This window comes from Molothrus aeneus, chromosome 3 (assembly GCF_037042795.1).
Source record: "Molothrus aeneus isolate 106 chromosome 3, BPBGC_Maene_1.0, whole genome shotgun sequence".
Classification (NCBI taxonomy): domain Eukaryota; kingdom Metazoa; phylum Chordata; class Aves; order Passeriformes; family Icteridae; genus Molothrus; species Molothrus aeneus.
Window position 1 is genome coordinate 35311228 of NC_089648.1, and position 22420 is coordinate 35333647.

General features: G+C 53.2%; 3 protein-coding genes across 4 annotated transcripts in view; 1 reads left to right on the top strand and 2 right to left on the bottom strand.

Moving 5' to 3' along the window:
* Positions 1 to 4952, top strand: part of TJAP1 (tight junction associated protein 1) — a 40162-nt gene extending 35210 nt beyond the window's left edge. For both annotated transcript variants that reach the window (XM_066546665.1, XM_066546666.1), the window contains one exon: positions 953 to 4952. In XM_066546665.1, the coding sequence (XP_066402762.1) occupies positions 953 to 2269 (1317 nt within the window). In that variant the 3' untranslated portion in view covers positions 2270 to 4952. The remainder of the gene's footprint in view (positions 1 to 952) is intronic.
* A 1274-nt stretch (positions 4953 to 6226) lies between these two features.
* Positions 6227 to 12446, bottom strand: LRRC73 (leucine rich repeat containing 73). Its single transcript, XM_066546667.1, has 6 exons — positions 12070 to 12446; positions 11440 to 11600; positions 10264 to 10386; positions 8982 to 9082; positions 8252 to 8435; positions 6227 to 6664 (listed from the first exon to the last, which is right to left on the bottom strand). Exons 1-6 carry the CDS (start codon positions 12339 to 12341, stop codon positions 6594 to 6596), a joined length of 912 nt encoding a protein of 303 aa, XP_066402764.1. The 5' UTR covers positions 12342 to 12446; the 3' UTR covers positions 6227 to 6593.
* Positions 12447 to 17175: 4729 nt separating this feature from the next.
* On the bottom strand, positions 17176 to 22387 carry YIPF3 (Yip1 domain family member 3). The gene is made up of 9 exons (XM_066546668.1): positions 22273 to 22387; positions 21990 to 22196; positions 21801 to 21907; positions 21152 to 21197; positions 20776 to 20868; positions 20313 to 20444; positions 19683 to 19796; positions 19092 to 19215; positions 17176 to 17681 (listed from the first exon to the last, which is right to left on the bottom strand). Exons 1-9 carry the CDS (start codon positions 22351 to 22353, stop codon positions 17560 to 17562), a joined length of 1026 nt encoding a protein of 341 aa, XP_066402765.1. The 5' UTR covers positions 22354 to 22387; the 3' UTR covers positions 17176 to 17559.
* Between the last annotated feature and the right edge of the window lie 33 nt (positions 22388 to 22420).

Sequence of the window (22420 nt, forward strand, 5' to 3'; positions counted from 1 at the left end):
CAGTTACTGCTGAGGTAACCTTGACCTCTCTCCCAGCTGTCCCCCCTCTCTGGAGCTTTGAATTCTGCCCCCCAAAGCACTGTGTTCCACGTGGCTGCCACTGGAGGGAGTTTGGTGCTGAGCAGCTGTGCACACAGCCTGCCTCGCACCCAGCTGCTCTTATGCAGTGTGCCCTGCACGCCCAGATGTGGGTGCAGTTTCCTTCTGGCTGTGATGGGACAGACCTCGCTGTGCCACTGAGTGGCTTGGGGACCTCCACTCTCCGTGCTTCACTTGCCTGTGGTGACCCAGGTGAGGGCAGCTTGGCAGGGCAGTGGGGAGAGCAGTAGTGCCCATTTGCAGGATGAGGGGTAGTGCTTACCCCCTGGTGAGACCCCAGTCCAACAACTTTGGTAATAAGCCCTATGTTTGTCTCTCTGAAATGGAGAGAGTGAGGGAGCGGGGTGACGTGTTGGAGTTGGTAGAACACAGGAAGGCATCGATCCTGGTCTGTGGGCAGGCTGCCAAGGCAGCATGGCTGCAATTATGCATTCAGGGAGCACTGTGGATCTCAGCAGTGGGGGCTGTACAGTCACTTCAGTGCAACCACCCGCTGATTTTCCACAGATCAATAGACCCCTTCCTAGCATGTGCTGGCTGGGCCTTTTCTCTGTGCTCACAGGCATGTGAGACTGAGCCCATGTGCTGTCTTTACCTGTTTGCTTTGCCACATGGGGCCTGTGAACCATGGCCTAGAAGCATGACTGCTGTGACAGCTAGAGAGCCTTGTTAGTCACTCATGGGGCAGGTTTGCTTTGAAAAAAGATACTCTTCTGAAGGCAAGGTAGGTGAATGTTAGGGTCAAGATAATGACTACAAAATACACATGTAAGTTGGTTAGAAAAAGTAGATTATATGAAACTAAATTACTTGCATGGCAGCCCCCTTCTAATGTCACTTTCCTTCTCCCTAGCTTCCCTATGAGCTGCAGGACATGGTGAATAAGCATTTGCACAGTGCGCAGGAGTCTGCAGGCCCTGGCCAAGAGGCAGCCCACACCTTGGCTCCATCTGATGTTGTGCCCACCTCAGTCATCGCCAGAGTCTTGGAGAAACCAGAATCTCTGGTTCTGAATTCAGCTAAGTCTAGCAGTGGCAGCTGTCCCATGGCTGAGGATGTCTTTGTGCATGTGGACATGAGCGGAGCCCTTCCTGATGCCTGCAACAGTGCAGGGCAGATGGGGAAGGAGGGAGGAGATGCGGGGAAACAGCAGAATGGTGGCTGCAAGCCGCAGAGTAGTGTGGAAAGTGTGCCTGAGGAGGTGCCTGCCTTCGAGAAGCTAAGCCCATACCCTACTCCCTCACCTCCCCATCCTATGTACCCAGGGCGCAAAGTGATTGAGTTCTCTGAGGACAAGGTAAGGATCCCAAAGAACAGCCCCCTGCCCAACTGTACATATGCTACACGCCAGGCCATCTCCCTCAGCCTGGTGCAGAGTGAAGATGAGAGCTGTGACAGGCACCGGACACTCCCCAGCAGCCCTGCTTCCGAAGGACACCGTTCAGCCTCCAGCTGTTCCTGCCAGCAGTCCCCTAAAGCAGCCAGGGCTCACGGCTCTTCCCAGAGCAGCCCATTCAGCAGCCCTCCCCAAATCCCGAGCGCCTTTGCCAGCTCTGCCAGCTCTGAGGAGGACCTGCTGGCTAACTGGCAGCGAATGTTTGTGGATAAGGCACCCCCCACCTCGGAGCGAGTGCTGATGAACCGCACGGCTTTCAGCCGTGATACGGCCCCCGAGCTCCAGAAGAGGTTCAGCCGCTCCATGCAGGAGCTGGGTAGGGCAGCCTCAGCTTACTCGGATGGTGAGGAGTCTGCTCAGAGCTGCAGCTGGACCGTGAGCCGGGACTCAAGCGTGGACACAGACAGCACCGAGTCCAGAGCCCGCAGGAGCCATTTCTCCTCAGACTATGGTACAGATTTCTCCCAGGATGAAGCCCAGAAGCTGTTGCTTGAAAGCGGTGGAGGCACTGCTGAGCCTGAAAGCCCCTCACCAGAGAAGCACAAGGACTATGTAGACCTTGGCTTGCCTGAGAGCCCGGCTGAGGAGAGAGAAATGCTGCTCCAGGGAGACAAGGAGAGCAGCCAAGGAGGTGTCCAAGAGGAAAGCGGAGAAGGCAGGGTCAAGCCTCCTTTCAGTCGGCCGCACCGCAGCCCCAAGAGGATGGGGGTGCACCACTTACATCGCAAAGACAGTCTGACACAAGCCCAGGAACAGGGCAACCTTCTCACCTGAGGCACAGCAAGAACCAGCCATGCTTAGCAGAGCTGTGGGATGCCCCCCATCACTCCACCTGAGGGAGAAGCCTCCCTTAGTACCCTCCTCCCAGGGGAAATCTGCTCTGAGGTTTTATATTTATTCTCTTCTTTTGCTACCTGGAAGAGCTGGGATCTCCCTTGCCTGGCACCTCAGACCCTTAGTACAAGCACACGCAGTGTGCAGAAGCACACCCACTGCCCTGACACACTCACAGCTCTCTTCACAGCCTCACACTGGTGCCTGTACCAGAGCTAGTTCTTGGTACCCCTTGTCCTGGTGCCTGTGCCTCTTTTTGCTCTCATCCCCCTTCCCACTCAGGTACCTGAGGCCCTGGGTGCTCTCTTGTTGTTTCCCCACAGCTGCTCTGCTCTTTTTTAACTTGTGCCAACAGGGCAGAGTGCCTGTGTGGTGGTGTCTGATTCCCTGGGAGCCCCAGTGGCTGTGAGTGGGGCACGAGGACTCTCCCAGCAGATGGCTGTGTGCCGTGGGGATGAGCTGGGATTGCTGGTGTCTCATTTTCCTCCTGGTTTTGTTTTCCCCAGCCACCCACTGGGTGGGTCTTCAGAATCTGCCTCTGCAGGTCGCTGTTGTGTGTCTCCATGGCTGGGCTCGGCAGCTGGTCCCCACTGAAGCAATGCACGGGGGCTGGTGCTGTGCTGTGGGGCATGGGCGCTGCTTGCTGAGGTCGTTTGGGGAGGCAGTGCCTGCTGGGCTCTGGGGTTTGTGTTTGTGTGTCTCCTCCCTCACACCTCTTCCCCTGTTCTCTGTGCTGTTGTTTTGTTTGAACGGTGCTGATGCTTTGCTCTTGGGTGGGCTTCTTTCTTCTTTCCAAGCCTTTGGTTTTGGGGTGTATTGTTTTTTCTTTCCCCCACCCCGCATAAACAGACACAGCCGTTGGCAGCCGGTCTGATGCCTGCACTGAGGGTGTGTTGAGGAGTCTCGGCTATCAGAGCTGCACTTCCCTCTCATCCTGGCCTCCAGCCTGCAGAAACCCCTGCAGATTTAAGAATAAGGTTTTGCCCCAGGCAAGCAAGGCGTGAAGGATGCTACCGGATTTTCTGGGAAGGGCTTGGTGCAGGGCCAGCAGGGATGCGAGGGCAGCGTGCTGCGGAGCTGCTCCCTGCAGATGCACTACCTCATGGCTCGGCAGCAGCCCTTCACCAGGGTCTCCTTGCACGGCCCCTTCTCTGGGGGGCTCCAGGCTCTGGGGCCTCTCTGGGGCCTCCCTTCCTGGGTAGGGCTCTCTGCGTGTTTTTCCTAGCGTAGTGTGATACTGTGTGACTTTTCCTCTCAGTCTTGTGTGCTCAGTGTCTTGTTGGGGGGGAGGGAAGGGGAGAGGTCTGTAGATGTAGGTATTTTTTTTGAGGGCTTACAAAGCCCAGGCCTCCTGTTTTAATTTTGTCCTGTGCCCTTGTCTGTCTGGTGTTTCTTGGCTTCCATGGGAGTGCAGGGCAGAGAACAGCCCAGTTCCCTTCACCTTAGCCCCTTCAACCCTGCCCTCAGCCTGCTGTCTAGTTTTTGAGTTGGGTTTGTGTTGTCCTCTCACCCTACACCATGCGGGCTCTTCATTGGGCTGGAGGAGACCATCCTTCTCTCCAGGAGGGAGCATCTGTTCATATGCTTGCATCAAGATTTGCAGCCTAGAGCTTTCTGGGGGCCTGCTCCCCTCCCCAAACCCCTGTCTCTGTAAAGGGCTTGCAGCTTGTAGCTGGGGCCAGCCAGGGCTTCAGCTTGGGCCTGGAGGCTCCAGGGCCAGTGAAGGGGAGCTGCAGGCCTCTCTGGCAAGCTGTGTAGGTTGTTTTATGTACCCTAGGCAGAGCTGCTGCCTTGTTTCCCACTCACCTTGTTTCCCACCTGGAACAGTTGTAGAGTTGGATGCCACCCTCTGGTGGGGAAGTGGGACTCAGTATTTCACTGCAGTGTTTTGCTGTGCAGACAGGCTGAGAGTGGGAGCCTCCTCTGAGCCTGCAGAGTGTTTATCTCCCCTGTCCCAGTTGTGGAGGAGCAGGGGGTTGTCCTTGTGTTTGCTGCCATCAGCCACTCCACTGCTGCATTTCTTTTGTTCTTCTGCAGCACTGCTGAGGGTTTTCATCTTCAGCATCTGCCAGATCCTGCCTCACAGATGTCACTGGGGTTGGCTGCTCACTGAGTGAGTTGCTCTGGCTCTGAGGCTGCTGGTGGCCTGCAGTGAGGGAGGCATTGCCCACCAGGGCTCAGCCCCATCTCCCCTGAATCCTGGCATGCTGGCCAGTGGACAGAACTCTTTTGCTGAGGTAGCTGGTGCTGATGATGCTGAACAGAGCTGGCTTCGCTCTGCTTTTGGTCAAGGTAGACTGAAAAGCAAAACAGTGAAGTGGAGGGGTGGCAAAGGTATGCCCACCACCTCACCAGACACTTGTGCTTTGCAGCATTAGGATGCTGGCAGAGGTTGAGGGGGACTGGTGGCCTCAAGCAGCAGCAGAGCCCTCTCTTGACCTGTGGGCATTGTGTCCTCTGCACTCCTGCCCACCTCCAGCAGTATTGGCTCTGGGGCCTTGAGCCCGTCTGAGTTCCAGTGTCCCAACTCCAGACTGTTAATCTGTAACTAATGTGGGGGTTTTTTCTGAGATTTTCAAACTGATGTATATTTTAAGACCAGAAATAAACTATTTTAAAAGTAGATGGCAATGGCTATATTGTACTTGATAGTGGCTAAGACCTGGACTGGAATGATCCTGAGCATGTGAAGGTGTAGAGCTAGCTACTCATGGTACAGTGTCCCAAGTTTGTTGAACTGTGCATGCCACCCATTGTCTCGTCCGGAGAGAGCAATCCTGTGAGCTGGTGCTGTAAGAAGCCCTCAGTGTTACTTGTAAGATTCTGCCGACCTCATTTCACATATTTTGCTGGCTGTACTGGCTGATCTGCCTTGGCCGACCTCTACATTCTCATCTAGCATAGGATAAGGTGTAGCTAATCCTTTTAATAGCTGTTGGTTTTCTTGGAGTCCCAGCTTTTGGAGTCATCTGAGAGTACCACTTCACTTCAGAAACCAAATACCATACCCCCTTGCTGGGGTTCCTAAGAGGTTTATAATTCTAGATTCAGTATTGTGTGAGGAGGGAGGATCAGGGGTGACTGGACATATCCCTGTCTGGAAGCCTTCCAAACATGAGGCAGAGAGTTCGTGCAGGATGCTGATACAGACAATTGGAAGTGTTTCCTTTTCACGTTGAAGGGTGCTGCAGAGGTCACAGGGCTGTGATGAATTTTCCTCCGTCTCCCAAGTTAGCCTGCCTGTGCCTTTCTGAGCTGGCTACATGCAAGCCTAACACTAGAAAGAGTGTCTTGTTTCTTTGTCCCCGTAATTAATGATTTTATTCCTTGTTCCCTTGAGTAGCAGCTGCTACCACAATTTAATCTTCCAGCCTAATCTGAGCCTTGAAACACGATCTTCCTTGTCAGCAAGGACGCCTGGCAAAGCACAGGCAGCGCAATCCATGGTGCTACTGCGGGCTGAAGCCTTCACCAGGGTGTGCACGGCTGGTGTCAAGCTCCCTGCAGAGCTAGATTAGCCCAGCCCGCTTTCTCCTGGCCCGAGGGAGGGCCTGGAGGACAGAAAATTGGGCTGTCACCGACCTGTCCCCAGGGCCGGCGCCGAGTCGGGAGGCGCGGCAGAGCCGTGAGGCGGCGGGCGAGGGGCTGGCGCCCCCTGCCGGCGCTCCGGGTCCGCGGCTCCTGGCCGGGCCTGGCCTGGCCGGGCCCACAGCGTCCGCCCGCGCCTGGCACCTGCCGGTTGCTGTCGGCACCTCGCAGACCCTGCCCGTCCCTGCCGGTAGCTGTCAGCACCCCCCAGACCCTGCCGCTCTCTGCCCTTACCAGCTGGTCCCGGCCTGTCCCTGCCGGCACCCGCCCTCCCTGGGTCGCACAGTGGCGGAGGCGGACGCTGCCGAGTAGTGCCACCACATCTGTGACCTTTATAAAAGTCTCACCGCGACAGCAGTACAAGCGATAGAAAGGACATCTCTTATACACATCTGAATAAATACAGCCAGCGCCCTGCGGGCGCAGCCGGGCGTGGGGGTGGCAGGGCGGCGTGAGCTACACATGCGGCGACGGGGACAATCACAAGCGGCCGACGAGGCGTGTGAGGACACAGAGACGTGTGTAGAGACTCGCTTGGAGCAGGCTCCTGCGCTCAGAGCCCAGGGAGGCATCGGCAGGAGGTGAGATGTGTGACAAGAGGGCTGGGGAGCCCAGCCGAGGCTGGGGCTGGGGGAGCACGGCGCTCTCCTCGGCAGAAGCAGGCAGGGTAGCCCAGCTACATTTCTGTTTCTGCTAAGAGGCTGTCACCGAGGCCTGATGTCATCAGGACCATCTGGGAGCTGGAATCTGTGTGGAGAGAGGGAGAGAACCATGAGCCGTTCGGGCTGCCGGAGAGCGCTGGGCTGTACTCCAGATCCAGAGGTGAGGATGAGGAATTCAATCACAGCAGGGTGGGAAGAAAACTGCTGAGAGAAGTGGGAGATTAAGTGGGAGCTAGGCCTGCTCTGGCTACACAGCAGAACAGAATTGATTTTTGGGGGGAGGGAGAAAGCACAGACAGCAGCAAAAGGCCAGAGGAACTTCAGGTCTGAACCCCTGACATGCAGGTGATCCTGGTTGCACTGGCCCAGCCATGCCCTTGCCCAACCCTGCACAGGCCTTTAAATCTGCACTCATCGAGTGTTTCTCAGCAGAGAGACAGTGTCCAGGTGGGGCAGGCTTCAGGCTGCAAGCCAGCTAATGCCACACAGGGTGGTGGTGTTGCCTTCCCAAGAGCAGGGAATGCTGTGGGCAATCAGCCATGTTTCAGCAGCAGAGGCCTGGAAATAGTGAGTTTCTGCACTGCATGAATGGAGGGTTTGTGCAGCCCTCCCCTGCCTGCCTCGGGGAGGTGAGGGCAGCTTGCTGGCTCTGCCATGGCTCAGAGCCACAGGCAGGAACACTGTGACTCTCCCCACAGCAAGTGAATCAACTGCAAGGAGAATGGACCTGCATAGCAAGTAAGAAACTTAGCAGGGTACCAGTTTCCCATCCAGAAGCCTTTTGAAACTGAAAAAAAACCCTGTTTTTTCCTGGGTGGAAGGGAGATCTCTCATAGCAGTTCTGCACATTCAAAACTGCTGCAGGGGAATCTCTATTTCAGGAATCAATTTCTGTAAGCAAGATCCAAAACTTGGCCAAACTGTCACTAAATTATTTTTCTGGGTTTAATAGATGAGGATCCAGATGTTTTGAGGCTCAAGGATTGGTTGTGCTTGTCTACTGGTAGTCTGATATGAGAACTGTGAGGGGTGAAGGACAAATGAAGGTAAAAAAAAGCAAACCCTCAAACGAGCTGGATCACAAGGTAGGCATGACAAAATACAGTATCATATATGCAAACTACACAGAACAGGCTACTGCTATCTCTGTAATATACCTTTTTTCCATTACACGCAACAGACAGACAGTGGCACCTGGCTAACCCTTCACATGTTTGGGATGTAGAGATAGGAACAGCTGATGCTGTGCAGATTGCAAAGAGGTTCTGGAAACAGTGAGGAATGACACAAGTTTTGGCTAGGATATCTGGCAAAGGCTCCCAAGATCTTTAATATTCCTGCCCTTGAGTTTTAAGACTTTGAGATTTCGTTCTGCAGCATCAGAAAAAAGCCTCAGAGGTACCGTTTAGTCTCTTTGCAGCAGCTGCATTGTCCTTGGAGGCTGCCTTTCCAAGAGAGGCGCAGCCAACGCTGTTTAACATGAAGGTCATGCCTGGAGGTGTATGTATTCCATGGAGGTTGTATGCATTCCATGGAGATTTTATGTATTCCAGTTCATGGGGAAAAGGGACAGGTGCATTCACCAACCCCGCTGCAAGAGGTCAGTGCCACTGGAAACACCCGACACCTCAGGAGCCCCTCAGCTCCTACCCCCCACTCCCAGAGCTCTTACTGTTCTGGCAGATCCAGGGATTCTTCTCCCTGGCTGTGACTTCGTGGACCTCCGTCTCCTCCTCTTCCTCGCCCTCTGAGAGAAGATCAGAGATCTGCTGCTGCAGCTCAGGACTTATGTTGTTCTCTGCCAGGATGAGTGTCCGTAGGGCTGTGGGGTAATTCTCTACCATGTCCAGCAAGGTCTAGGGGGAGAGTAAGATAAGAAGGCTGACAAGCATCACAAGGGCTGAGCAGAAAGAGTGTCAGTGCTTTGTCTACCTGTGAATTCCAGCCCCCCTCTCCTTGCTTCTGCCTTCCCTTGACCTCCCTTCATCAGGCTTTATGAGAGACTGAAGACTTCCCATCTTCCTGTGGGAAGAGCTGAGTTTGGATTTTCTGGCTCTATCTAAAGAAGAAGGGACTGCTCTACACTGTTGCTGTCACACATCCAGGTCCATTCCCTCTTACCACTAGAAGCTGGAGATCTGAGAGTCTGTGCAACTGAACCTTGGCCTGTATTTGTCCACAGAGATTTAGTTCTGGTTCTCAGCCAAAAATCCAGCCTCATTTCTTCCAAGAAAAGAGCCAGGGGAAAGCAAGAACCCCCCTGGGTGCAGGGAGGGAAGGGGGTGCTTGTAGACTCCAGGGTGTGGTTGGAGGCAGGTGTGGGTCCTGGGGCCTCTGCAGACACCCCAGCCCTGGGCCCTTGAGCTGTCAGTGATGCTGTAGGGTAATTGTGAATTGCTCACCTGAGCTGACTGGTTGGTAAGTCCTGTTCCCTCCAAGTCCAGCACTTCGAGGGTTCGGCTGGAGGCCACAGCCACGGCGAGCATCCCGGCTACCTGGTCACCTGTGGGAGGAGCACACCAGGGATGTCAGCAGAGCCTGCCTTCCCTCTGTAATGCCACATGCCCTCATGCGCCTGAGGCTGCCATGGGAACATCCTCTGAATATTTCTGCCATCAGACAACCTTCCAAATCTGTTACCTCATGGTGGGAAAAAAGCTGTTAAAGGAGAAAAGAGACAAGGAAAGGTGCGCCATTTTGTGGTTATGGGAGCAGTCACTGATTATCAAGGGAACACTGTGAGATTGGTTTTATTCCCCAAAGAACCATATCTCCCCAAATCTTCTTCCTACTCAAGGAGGCAAGGGCCTTTAACAGTCCCTGTAAGGGCATCCCAGACACAGAATAGGAGCTGAATATTTCAGTCTAGGGAAAGGCTGGAATCAGACAGAGGACTCTGCACCAGCTGGCAGACTGCCTCCCTGGAAAAGGGGTAGACTTTGATGGGGGATGCAGCAGGATGAGGAGCATTGAAAATTGATGTTGGTGAAGAGATAAGACTCAGAATGTGTTCTGACATTCTCTGTTGAGTGTCAAGATGCCACACAACTGTGACACCTTCTCTTGGAACAAAACCAGCCTGCTGTCAAGAAACACCTGGGGCTTTTCCTGTCTAAGAGGAGGTACCTGGTCAGAGAAGAGGGCCTGGGGGAGGCTCTGCTGGCAGATAGGTTGAGGAGGGGAGTGTCATCCTGATGCTCAGGCACGGCCGGATCTCCTCCTCACCACCTTGTAGCAGAGCAGGAGAGAGTTTGTTTCTATGGCAACGAGTGCCAGGCTCTCCTCCTCCTCCCTGCTCCCCCAGGAAGATGAAGGGGGGAGCGCGGGGACATACTGCATCTGCCAAGCCAGCTTCAGCGCCCAGGGCTTCAGGGAAAAGGGAGACATAGAGGGTCAAACGTGACGACAAAGGCAGTGGAGTAGGCAAGGCACAGCCTCCCTTTTGCACCTCCCCACAGGGCATGTGGCCACCTCACACAAGCAGAGCAGTGACTGTGGCTTCTCCTAGAGCTGAAGGTGCCTGGGAGGGTGAACTTGCTGCTAGGGAACAGAGGGCACCTATGCAAGGAACTTCCCCATCCTGCTCTACCACCTTTCCAGAGCTTGGTCCCTGGCCCCCCACTGGTGCAGGTCACACAAACACTGAGAGGCAGGAGTGCTCCTCCTCCCCGGCCCCCAGCTTACCTAGGGGGTTGTAGTCCAGGTTCAGCACACGGAGCTGTGAGCTGTGAGCCACTGCAATGGCCAGGCGTCCCCAGCCTTTACTTGTGATGCCTGGGTTGGCGCTCAGTGTTAGCTCTTTGAGGCCTGGAGAAGAGAGAGAAGCCAAACCAGAGCCTTAGGGTCCCCAAAGCAGTCACAGGAGGACTTGTTCAGCTCACCAGAAGAGCTTTGGATTGTGTCCTCTGTACTCTGTAGGGCTTAAGGGCTTGGTTTGCTCTGACAATTGTCACGACATATTTCAGTGATCAGTGCAATATTTCACTGCCTTCAGCTGTGCCCTTCATCTAACTGTGCTGCAACTGCCCCATTTATCTGCCCTCCCAACCTGCATCCTGCTTACCCTAAATAGCAAACACAATGGAAAACGCAATGGAAACCAAGGGGTGTGTGAGAAAACTGATTGAGCAAAGAAGGTGGCATGAGGTGACAGGCTGGAGAGAGGATAACAGGGACAGTAGGCTCCAAAGCCTGCACCTGAGAGGGGTGGCCAGCAGAGATAACAGCATCAGTGGCATTGTGCGCACACAGAGGAGGAGGTGCTGGGAAAAGGTGGAAAGCACTTTGGAGAGTCAGAAGGAAGGAGTGGTATTACCTCAGCATATGCCAGCTCTCAGCTTGAGTGGGTCATTGGCCTCACACCACCAAAGATCATTCCCTGCAAAGACCTGAGTCTTGGCATGAAGGCTGTGACCATACAACTACACACTCATGGAATGCACCACAAACAGGGACAACTCCCAGGCCCTGATAATAAAGCTAAGTGCTGAGGTAGGGGCACACAGTATATTTATCTACAGTGATTATCAACACACAAATGCAAAATAATAAATTCCAAGTCCAAGCTGTCCTCTCCTCCAGTTTCAAATGCTGCTGACATGAACCAGAAGCAACCTGTTAGTCCCTGAGCTCCAAATTGCCAGCAGAACAGATCAGTAGCAGAAAGTCCAAACCTGCCCAAGGGAACCACTTGTCTATTGCTTGGCTTATCTGCTTTTCTTAAGTTAGGGGAAAGAAATCCTTAGCCCTGGCAAACCATAGAGCCTGCCTCCTCCAGGGCTGAGGATTTAGTGCTGCATACATCTGATCTATGTGAAAGCTCCACCAGTCATTGAGCAGCCCACAGCCCCTGGTGCTTACCAGACTTGGCCCCATCAGGCGGCAGGAGCCCACAGATAAGGTTGATGCCTTCATCACCCAGCATGCAGTCTCCTAGATCCAGAGCCACCAGCGAGGGGTGGATGGAGAGAGCAGGGTTGAGGAGGGCCAAGCCTGCATCTGTCAGGGGACTCCCATGGAGGCTGTGCAGGTAAAAGGGAAAATTACTACGGAGCCTTCTTCCTGGGGGCTAACTAACCTGACAGGGAGGAAGAAGCAGACAAAATGAGGTGGATGACAAATACTAACCCCAAGTGGGCAAAAAGCTTTGCAAAGCCTCTGTCGCTAGGGTGGGCTGGTCGCTACGGTGGCCCTTCTCTCCCGGCCGGGATGAGGGGCGCAGGGGATGCCAGCGTTGTAGGGGCAGCCCCACCACGGGGCTGGAGGACCGAGACTGAGAGGCAGGGCCGTGCCCAGCCGGCGGGGACAGAGGTGGCTCCCTCCCGGCCAGGTGATGGGCAGGGGCTTATCCTCCGCGGCATCAAGGGCATTTTCCCTCCGACAAGACTCAAATTCAGGGACTGGCCCCGAGCTGATAGTCCCCCGAAAGAGCCGTGCCCGCCCGGGAGAGGACCGGGACGCCCTCGGCAGCCCCCGCCGCACTATACTCACAAGAGGGACTGAACGGAGCGGTTCGTCTTCAGGGCCTCGGCCAGCTGCTTGACGCGGTTGATGTTGGAGACGATGCCCAGGTTGAGGTTGAGCTGGGCGAGGGAGCGGGACTCGGCCACCCCGCGGCAGACGTGCCCGAAGTCCCGCTCGGAGAGCTGGCAGCCCCGCAGCGACAGCAGCCGCACCGAGTTCTCCCGCAGGCTCTCGCAGATGTCTCGGATCTCCGCCCCCGACAGCGTCTCCCCGGAGATCTGGATAGACCCCGGCAGCATCTTCCCCCGGCTCGGAGCGCCGCCGATCCCGGGGCCGCGCAGCCCGGGGCAGAGCCGGGGGAGAGCCGCGCTGCGCGCTGCGGGCCGGGGCGGGCAACGCCGCCGCTGCTGCCGCCGCCGCTGCCGGGCAGTCCCGGCCCGGCCCACCGCGGCCCCGGGGGCGGCACCGCGCTGCCTCACCGGCGGCCGCCGTGCCGCCCCGCTCCGCCCGGCGGGGCGGTGTGACCCAGGGCAGCCATCGGCGGGGCTGATCCGCACCGGGACGCAGGGTCGCGCCGCCCCGCAGCGCCGGGCGGGGGCCGGGCAGCGCCGCGGGTCCCCGCCCCGCTCCGCCCGCACCTGCCGGGCCGCCCCGCCTTCCCCCGGCCGCCGCTCCGGGCCCTCCTCCCCGCCCGGCCAGCGCCTCCCCGCGCGACGGAGCAGGCGTGGAGGGGGGTCCGGCATCCCTCATCCCACCCCGGCATCCTGCCCGGCATCCCGGGCCCCGACGCCGCTCAATGCCTGCGAGGGGCGACGGCAGCGCCCGCTGGCACCTGCCCGCTGCCTTGAGGAGATGGCGGGGCCAGGGCCGGCCGGGCTGGGTCCCCGACACTGGGGGTGCAGGAGGGGAGGGAGTGTGTAAGAAGCACCTGGGAAAGGCTCTCCATGCCAGCCCTACTCCCACTTGGGGAAAGGGGCCCAAGCCATTGGTGCACTCTGGGGGCTTGGTCCGAGAAATTGTGGTGTTCCATGGCTTCAGTTGCCTTTAATACTTAAACTCACTAAACCTGAATCCTTGACCCATGACTTAGTGGTGAGGTCAGATCTGCTCCTCATGGCCCAGAGTGTGCAAGAGCCAGTGCTTGGAGGCAGCTGCCTGGAGGTGAAAGTTGGAGAGCTGGGGAAGGGCCACAAACTTCCTTATCCTTGAGCACACAGCCTCTGCCCTCAGCCTGACCTGAGGTATATGGGGCGCACCCCACCTCCTGCTAATTCACAGGTATGGATCACAGGGATTTGTCCCCTCTCTCCCCATTGAGTAATCCTGTACTTGGAGAGAAATAGGAAGCAGGGCCCCTGTGTTTTCAACTTCACTGAGCTGAAAAAGGAAGGCAGTGATGTGGAAATTAGGTTAAACCGCCTAAGTAGGCAGCTTTCTGCACGTAACTAATCTGGCTGCTGCATATAGCAGTGCTCAAATGAATTCCAGCCCAGTGGGTAACACTGGGACAAAACCAGGCTCCTCTGCTTGGTTTGCAGGCCAGGGCCCAGGAGAGGGGATGGAAAGGGAAGAGAAAAATAGGGTGTGGAGGGGGATATGGAGCACTTCTCCTCCATTGAAATGGAGGAGCAGATCACCTGAGCTGAGGATGCATATTAGGTCCTGGATGAGGTAAGGGGAGCAGCAGCTTTAAGACTTTGGCTTCAACTCGCAATGTGGGTATCACCACGCCCTTTGAGCAACCCGTGGCTGCTCTCTGGAGTACCTACACAGCCTCCTCTTTCTTTCTCTGTTGCACAGAGATGCATGACCTTGATACTGTTCTGCAAGATACACCAAGAACAGACCACTGGCCTCACACTTCATCTCTGCTGCAATATGAGCAGCAGCTGCAAGCATCCAGATGTGGTACAGCTGTGGTACTGTGGCTTTCAGAAATGCAGCAGCTCATCTCTAAGGTCACATTAAAAGACCCAGGTGAGAAGGCGATGCTACATATTACAGGATGGTGAGGGACAGAGTTTTCAGAATTATAGCCAGGGGGTAGCCAAGAAAATCCCAGCTGCTGCTACTGCATGCAGGTCAACTAGAAGGCTACACTCAGACTCACCTCTCAATTACCTCCAGGCACTACTCAACCCACACTTTTTTAAACAGACTATTATTAGAGAGGTGCTCGGAGGAGAGCCCCTGGGACATGTCCCACTTCCATTGCAGCAGCAGTCTTGAAACATTGATGAAGATGCTCTAGTGCCTCTTCACTGCCTGTTGTCAGGAGCCAGAGCACATTGAGGAGACAAGTATCCCACCTACTTTATGCTCAATTCATTGAAAAAGTGGCACAGGAGCTAATGGTCCAAAGTTTTGGCTCACCAAACCTAATACAGGGCTATGAAGAGGGGACTTTGGCAATGCTATTTTGTGTAGAACTAGGTATTTCTTCCTTGTCATGTGCAGTTAGCAGCAGGTATGAGGAAGGTCATTTATTGTTTACCTACCGGGGGCAGAAAGAGTGATGGCATTGAGAGTTAACACATAAACAGAGAAAAACAGTGGATGAACAGCAACTACAGTGAGAGAAGACACAGGAAACAAATGGGAGAAGAAAGAGCCCACCTGTAACCCAAAATCACAACTAAGGTGACCATTAGTACAAGGATAGACTGTAAGAAGAGTTGGACACTCAGGTACTGCATAGGAGAAGAGGAGGTCATAGATGCTTTAATATTAATTTTCAGCTTTAATATACAGCTTTCTCTTTCTAATCTGACAGCTTTGTATGTTTGTTCCATATTTAATAGAGGGGCTTACACGGAGCTACCTTTATTCAAAAGGGGGAAACGATGAGTGGGTTATTTCAGATTTGCTGCAAGGGAGAAGGGCAAAAATTATTTGAGATTTGCTGCAAGAGCTGTGGCAGGAAACAAAGACAGATATAGTATTGCACGATAGGGTTGTAAGGCATGTTCTGCTAACTAGAGGACTTGAGTAAGCACTGAGATGCCCTCCCACAAGGACTTCATTAAGCCTGCGTGCTCAGCATGCTCCCTGGAACTGCAGCATGCATGCATTTCTCTGAAAAAACATGTCCTTCTCTGTCAGTGAAAGGCAATGCTGAAGCTCTCAGCCGAACACTGAATTTCTGGCAGTAAAGAACAGTTCAGCTTCCAGCTGCTGCTGCACAAAGAATTAATCAGGGCTGAAGAACTGGAGCAGAGCAAGCCCCACAGGTTCCAAGAGGGTGGTTGGTTGTCACCCTGATCATGTCCCCAGCTGACACAACACACAAGCTGCTCAGGGGAAGCATGAGGAGTTTACTCACTGCTCTCTGTGCTTTGAGTGAAAACACAGGGCACAGCTTCACCCCTCTGGTTCAGCTGAGTGGCTCAGTGCAGGAGGGAGCAAAGCTGTTCTCCAATTGTGTCATAAATCAGCAATGGTACAAGATTGGTGCAGAATGATTTTTTTTTCTCAGCTGAACTTACTCCAGTGACAATTGTCTCCTTCTCCTTTCCTTCCCCCCTGCCTGTACTTCCAGAGTTTGCACCAAGAAAAATAGATCCATTCTAGGCTGCCAGGGCAAGAACTTGGAATTAGAAACAAACCTCCCATGGAGATATAAAGAGGGAAATACCAGAAGCAGCATTACAAACTGACATTTCCATTTTGTCAAGTTTTGAAGTAATAGAAATTCTAGGAGCTTAAAGTGGTTCAATTGGTCCAAAAAACCCCATGGAGACTACTAGCCAAAATAATTAACAATTCCCCCAAGTAGCTTGCTCTGAGTGCTCTTCTTCAGACAAAAATGTTTCCTAAGGAGGGGGGTCAGCAGGGGAGAAGAGAGTGAGGAAACCTGTCTGTTATATGTGTGAGTGTTAGCAGAGAAGCGTTTTGCTCTTGAAAGGGGGACAAATTATGAATGTGGGAATAAACAAATAGTGGAAAGTAGGTCTGTGACTGAAAATAATCAAGTCCTGTCCAGTGACATTTTTTTCAACTGAAGCAGATGAAAAACCTGATCACAGTAGCTGGCACTGTCTTCCTCTCTTTCATTGCACCTTGGCACTAGTCTGAATGCCACTACAGCTGCATCCTCTCCCATTAATATCAACAAGGGACCAAACAGTGCAGTTCTGACATACTGCCTTGTGCACTTGTGGGCACACCAGGAAAGGGCCATATCCTGGGTTTCTTCTGCCTGAGTGTAAAGATGACCTTCTCTGAGGGGTGGCTTCTCTCCCCCAGACATCCAGAACCACAGGGAGAGAAAAGATGAAAGCAGACCAATAGAAGTTCGAGCAGTGAGGGAAGGCTGAACTACTCAGTTGTGAGTTACTGCAGTGCAGGTAAGCCTAGACTGGGCTGCTCTGCTTACCCATCCTTACTGGAGATTTCCTGCATCAATACACTGGAGATTAATATGGCCACTCTATTTCCATTACACACTCTGCTACTTCTCCCTTTGTTAAATGGAAACACCAGAGGAAAGCTTGCCAGAGACTCTCAAGGCCCCAAGAGTCCTTTCAAACAAAGGTCTAGACTCAGCTTGAAAAGCCAGGCAGCACACAGCAGAATGGGTGTCTGGGGAACAGAATGCCACTCCTGCCCAGAGGTGACAGTCCCATGGCTGGGAGACATGAGGGCCAGCAGCACAAGGGTGGGCTGAACTGGCCTCCGAATAGAAATATCCACTGAAAACCATGCACAAATGTGCTGCCCTGCATGTCCCACAGAGCAACATGGCAGAAGGGTGGCAGGAACAAAGGGTATAGTGAAAGCGTGGAGACAGATACATTTCTGACATCCAGAGCAGAAGGGATGCTGAGGTGAGATAGCAGCTCGGACCAAGTGAAGAGAGAGGGATCAATAGGGAGTATGACAAGAAATAGCATGTGGTTAAACACTGTGCTGTTCCTGAAAATCACCAGAGAAAGTGAAGTTCCTGTGCCTTTTGAACTACTATGCCTTTGAAAAAGGTGCCCAAAATAGGACATGTCTCACAGAACATTTGAAGAAGGACAGCAGAAAATTGCAAAGAATCCTGCTTTGAGTCTAGGACAGGACAGATGAAGGCACAGAGACCCAAACACCATGCTCCCAATTAGACAAGCAGGCTCAAGCATAAGACATCACTCAGCACCAACATCAATTTAATTCTTCCCTCTTCAGGACAGGAACAGGGCAGATACTCCTGGAGTTACATCAGCAAGCGGAAAGAGGGCTAAGGAACAAACTGTGCTGGGAAATCCCAGCTAAACATGCAGGCAACAGAACCACTCTATTCAAGATAGCCCACACCTGGATGGGGGAAGAGTACAGCTCTTCTGAGTCACTGAGGTGTGACTCGCCTCTGCTGAGTCCACTCAGCTGCCCAAAACCTTAATGCAGAGGACAGGTCCAGGAAAACAAAACCAAGTTGTCTTCTTGCTGTTCTGTCCTGTTCCTAACAGGCAGCAGGTTACTGTGGCCCTATGCAGCCCCAAAAGTAGTGAAGGAAGCAAGTCCAAGTCTGTAAAACTAGAGGGTCAATGCGATGGCTTTGGCTGTTGTGTTCAGTACAGCATTGGAAACCACTGGAATGTCTCGGGCAACTCTCTGGAAGGGCGGCATGTTGGGTCCTTCTAATGTGTCCAGGATACCTGGAGAACAGAAAAAAGGGGAGAGAGGCAAGAGTTAGTTCAGATGATAATAGACAGCACATTTCTTCTTGCTTTCCTCTCTGTCCAGGTAGGGGTTGAGGGTGGCAAGGCCCAGAACAGGCAAAGCACTTGCAGGCAATGGGAGGAGACATCTAGCCCCAAAGACTGAACAGGAGTAACGCTTCCATCCAGAGACCACAGGGTACATACACATCAGAGCTTGTGCTCAGGGCAGAAAAACTGCATGTTCCCAAAAGGAACACAGACCCTTTTGCTTTGAGAGTGTCAGATCCAGTCCCCTGCCATTTGACCTGAATGCAGGTACTGCCAGAGATGTTGCCCTGCTGAGGGAAATTGATAAAATCCTGTTTCTACTTCATCCCAGCACAGATCTCGCTCTTAGACCAAGAGTCACTTTCATCCTGATATACACTTGCAGACTCACATCAGGAGCTGCAGCTGTGCTGCAATGTGGAATTTTTGTCACTGCAATGCACAGACCACGCTTGGCAGGAAATACACAGACCAATGCAATTGTCCTCAAGTCTCTGTCAATTACCCTCTTAAGACTGATAATCAGTTTTGGAGTGCTTTGAGGAAAATTGCTTGGAGTATATTCTATTCTATTTAATCCGCCAAAAAGCTGCAGATCAGAACCTTTGCCATAAGAACAGATTCAGGAAAGACAAGATTTATATCCAAAAGGACTTGTAATGCTATTAAGCTAATTATGAAGATTTATCAGAAATATCACAAATGGGTCTGGCTGCCTAAACTCATACAAGAGACTTGCAGAATTGCATATTTAGGGATATTTAGGGATCTGGAAACTCTCTAGAGATGGGGTGGGAGAAGATTTTTGCTTTGGTTTTTTTTTTTTTTTCCAAGGAAGTTGAGACTTTGTTAGGAGAAAAGAAGAAGAGATAGAAGGAGGATGTGAACATGCATGGCCTGGTTAACAGTATCAGCTGGGGAAGATACAGCTTCTACTATCTGCTAGATAGTAGAAGATACAGAAAGATGTTAAACAAAGAAGGAAAAACACTTATAACACATTTCCTGATCAGAGAAAAGCAACCCGACTTCAACAATATTCAGGAAAGGCCTGGACATCTGCATGAAAGAACATCAGTGCTGTTACACTTCACTTGTGCAGAACTAATTAGGGTCCTGCCTCACAAATTGGGTCTTAAGTGCTAAAACTCAGTGCACAGTAACTACCCCAATGTTTACCTGCTGCCCTATTTGAACAGTTTCTTCTAAAAAGCTAGTGGTAGTGATTTTAGAGTTGGAAACTGGCACAGATGCCCTAAGGGCAGATTCAACTGTCCATCCTTTCTCTCAGAGAGAGAAAAAACAACTTCTCTTCCCCCAAATCTAACAGGATGTCTTTGTATCTCCCTTGCTTACCTTCTACCACCTTGTGATAAGCAAAGTGCAGATAGAGGAGGAAAAGCATATGCAGAGCAGCAAGAGTCCCACACAGGATGAGCCGCTGGGTATGTCCCACGGTGCGTGACACCAACACGGCAACCTAGGAGAGAGGAGGTGATCAGAGACAGGGCACCTGTACCTGAGCCTCTGGCACTGCAGTCAGGAACACATGGAAGAACAGGTCAGGCAGCGAGAATCTGCAGGAACACTGCACTAAGTCTTTTTTGCAGTTTTCACCAACAAATTTGGAGTAATTTGGCACTGTTTTGTGTAGGTGAAATGTGCCAGTCTTGCCGAGAGTTCAGGATGCTCAGGCATGGCTCTCCACAGCAGCAAGGGCTGTAAGGGAGTAAACGAACCTCCTGTAGCTGTTAGAATGGGTGAGGATATTAATGGAAGCAGCACCTCCATACACCAGTGGCCAAATTATGCAGGAGCATAGTTTTCTCCACAGCAGTTTGCCTGGCTGTGAAATGAACCACCACACCACGGAACAGAAAGCAAATTCCACTTCCCTCCCTTTTTCTGTCCCAGGAAGAGGAGGACCCCAGGCTGCCTGTCCCTTACCATTCGTAGTGTAGAGAGTCCACCAACGACCAACCAGAAGATATAGAAGAGGGAGTGGAAGTGGATGTTATAGGTGACAAAGAGAGTGATGCAGTGTCCAAAAAGACCGTAGCCCTGACAAAACAAAAACGTCCATGTTACAAGCACCAGTCCCACACAAAGGGCCATTGATGAAGAGCAGAACAGCCTATTCCTGCAACACTTCACCATGGCAAAGCCTCACAAACCACTCATTCACTGCCCAACAGTCAACCAGAACAACAATGGCATCTCACACACAGATAATAGATCTGAAGGATTCACAGGCATGTCAGAGATTGCAACAAGGTGGGAAACAGAGGAAAGATCCTCCAATCCCAGAGAAACTGGAGTCTCCTGGCTTTTAACCACCAGGTTCTCAAATCAGGAAGTGCAAAGCAGGAGACCTGCACGAAGGAATTGCCTCTTTGTACTATTGCTGTGCCTGGGATGGGGCAGGTCAGAAGAACATCCTGGAATTCTGGGTTATTACAGTGCAGTTACCAGCAGTTACCAGCAGTTTACAAAGACTTTTCCTGGTCTTTGTGAAAAGCTTGTTCTGGAACACCATACAGCCAATGTGCATCAAAGGGTAGCTCCATGAGTACATACCAGCAGTGACAGCATCTGCACCATCGTGATTTGGGCATTGCACAGATATGCCAGGAAATACATGAAAGATGAGACGCCCAGCCAGTAACCGAAGCAGGTTCCAATGGCTGTGCCCATCAGTGTGCCTTCCCTCTGTGGAGACAGTATCAAGATGGGGAGAACAGTGACCTGCCAGCACCCAAATTAACCCCTGAGAGTCCCAGACACTTTGTCGGAATTATCAAATAGGTGGCCAGCAGCATTCAGGGGGGCCACAGGACCTACGCTCCAAGCTCTCCCAGCAGCAGTGTCAAGAGTTTCTGGTACATCTTTCCTCCCACCCCCAAACCAACATCCTCAAATCAATCTGCTTTTCAGCAAGATGCTTATTCAGTTATAGAAGAGGTTTCCTGTCCTTTTCTAGTGTCAGTACAGCAACCCAGAGCCCAGTCAAACCACCACTTATCACTGAAACTCGACGTACAATGATGGTGTCTGAGGTCTTCATTCCATGCAAAAGAATGGCCACCAGTGTGAAAACCAGCATGAGGGGTCCATACAGCTCGCCTGCAATCTTCTGCAGCAGGAGACAGGTGAGGGAAAGTTTGGTTAGAGCCTCTGAATATCATGGTCCCCACCACAGGCGATGTGAGAAGTGCACTGGATGGAGTTTATCACCTGAGGTTAGGTGACAGCACACTGAGGTTTGGAACAACCATGGAAAGGAGCTACAAACATTTTCAGGGAGAAGAACACCTAAGAAACTCAGTCCTTAATAATATGGATTATGGCAAGTTTTACAAGGTGCCTGTGGGACAGTCACTTGGCCATGGAGTCTGATTCAGCAAAAGGGAACTCACCTGTGGGAAATTAATCATCTTCACAGGAATCATGGACTCCAGCAGTCTGCCTCACAGGAAAACAGGGAATGACAACAGGAGCAGGAAGAACAACAGGATAGTTAACAAAATGCTTCATAAGTAAAAGATGCCATATACCCCTTACCAGTGCTTGCTATTGTGTTGACAGGCCTTGAGGGACAGAGGATTCTTTCTAAAGGGTGAGTCAAGGTCATTAAAGAAAGAAAACCTTACTGTCAGTGGGTTAACTTTGCTGAGAAGGGGCAGATTCAATGAAAATGTTTAGGAACCCACTCAGGGATGAGAGATCATTGACAGAACAGCAGGAAGGAAAGGTAACTTTCCTCAACAAGGCTCACAAAACTTTACCTTATTGAACACAACTGTGTTGCAAACCCAACAGAAGCCACATAAGGCAGCCAAGTAGAAAAAGAGCCCCTTCTCCTGCCCTGAGCAGCAATGCCAGGTGACAGGGCTGCCAGCCCAGCCATGGGACCTCACTAAGGCGAGCAGGACAACGCACAATGTGTTTGCCCATATGTGAGTCTTCCTGCAGGGCTGCCAGCCCTCTGCCGCTCGCTGGCTCGGAGCTGGCAGCCAGGCTCCTGCAGGCACGGAGCCGCTGCCTCCCCGCGCCGGGGCTGCCCACCTGGCTCGCACTTGGACGGGCTCCACATCGAAGTAGGGCCGGAGGATGTCGATGTTGGCGTAGAGGCTGAAGGCCCTGGAGGCTTGTCTCTTCCCCACCTGCCACATCTGCGGAGAGAAGGGAGCGGGCAGCGGCCGGGCGGGCAGGCAGGGGCCCCGGGGCCGGGGCCGGGCGGGGGACAGCACTCACCTGGTCAGCGACCTGCCGGCCCAGCTGCCCCCGCAGCCCCTTCATGCCCAGGAACTCCCCGTCCTCCTCCTCGCCGGCGCCCGCCTCGCCCTCCGCCTCCTCCTCCTCCTCCTCCTTCATGCGCTGGTGCATCTCCCCCATATCCTCGAAGCTGGAGCCCGATGTGTCGTCCATGTTCTCCATGTCGATGACAGCGGAGCCGCCACCCTGCGCCGGGGCACACACGGTGTCAGCACCCGCTCGGCCCCGCCAGGCCCCGCCGCCGCCCCCGGCCCGGCCCCACCTGCATGTTGTCCTCGAAGCCGCCCCATTCGGCGGCGGGGGCACCGCTCCTGCCACCGCCCGCCGCCCCCGGCGCGGCCATGATGCCCGTCCCGGCCCCGCCGCGCTGGCCCGGATGGGCGGGAGCCGGATGTGACGGCGGCCGTGGA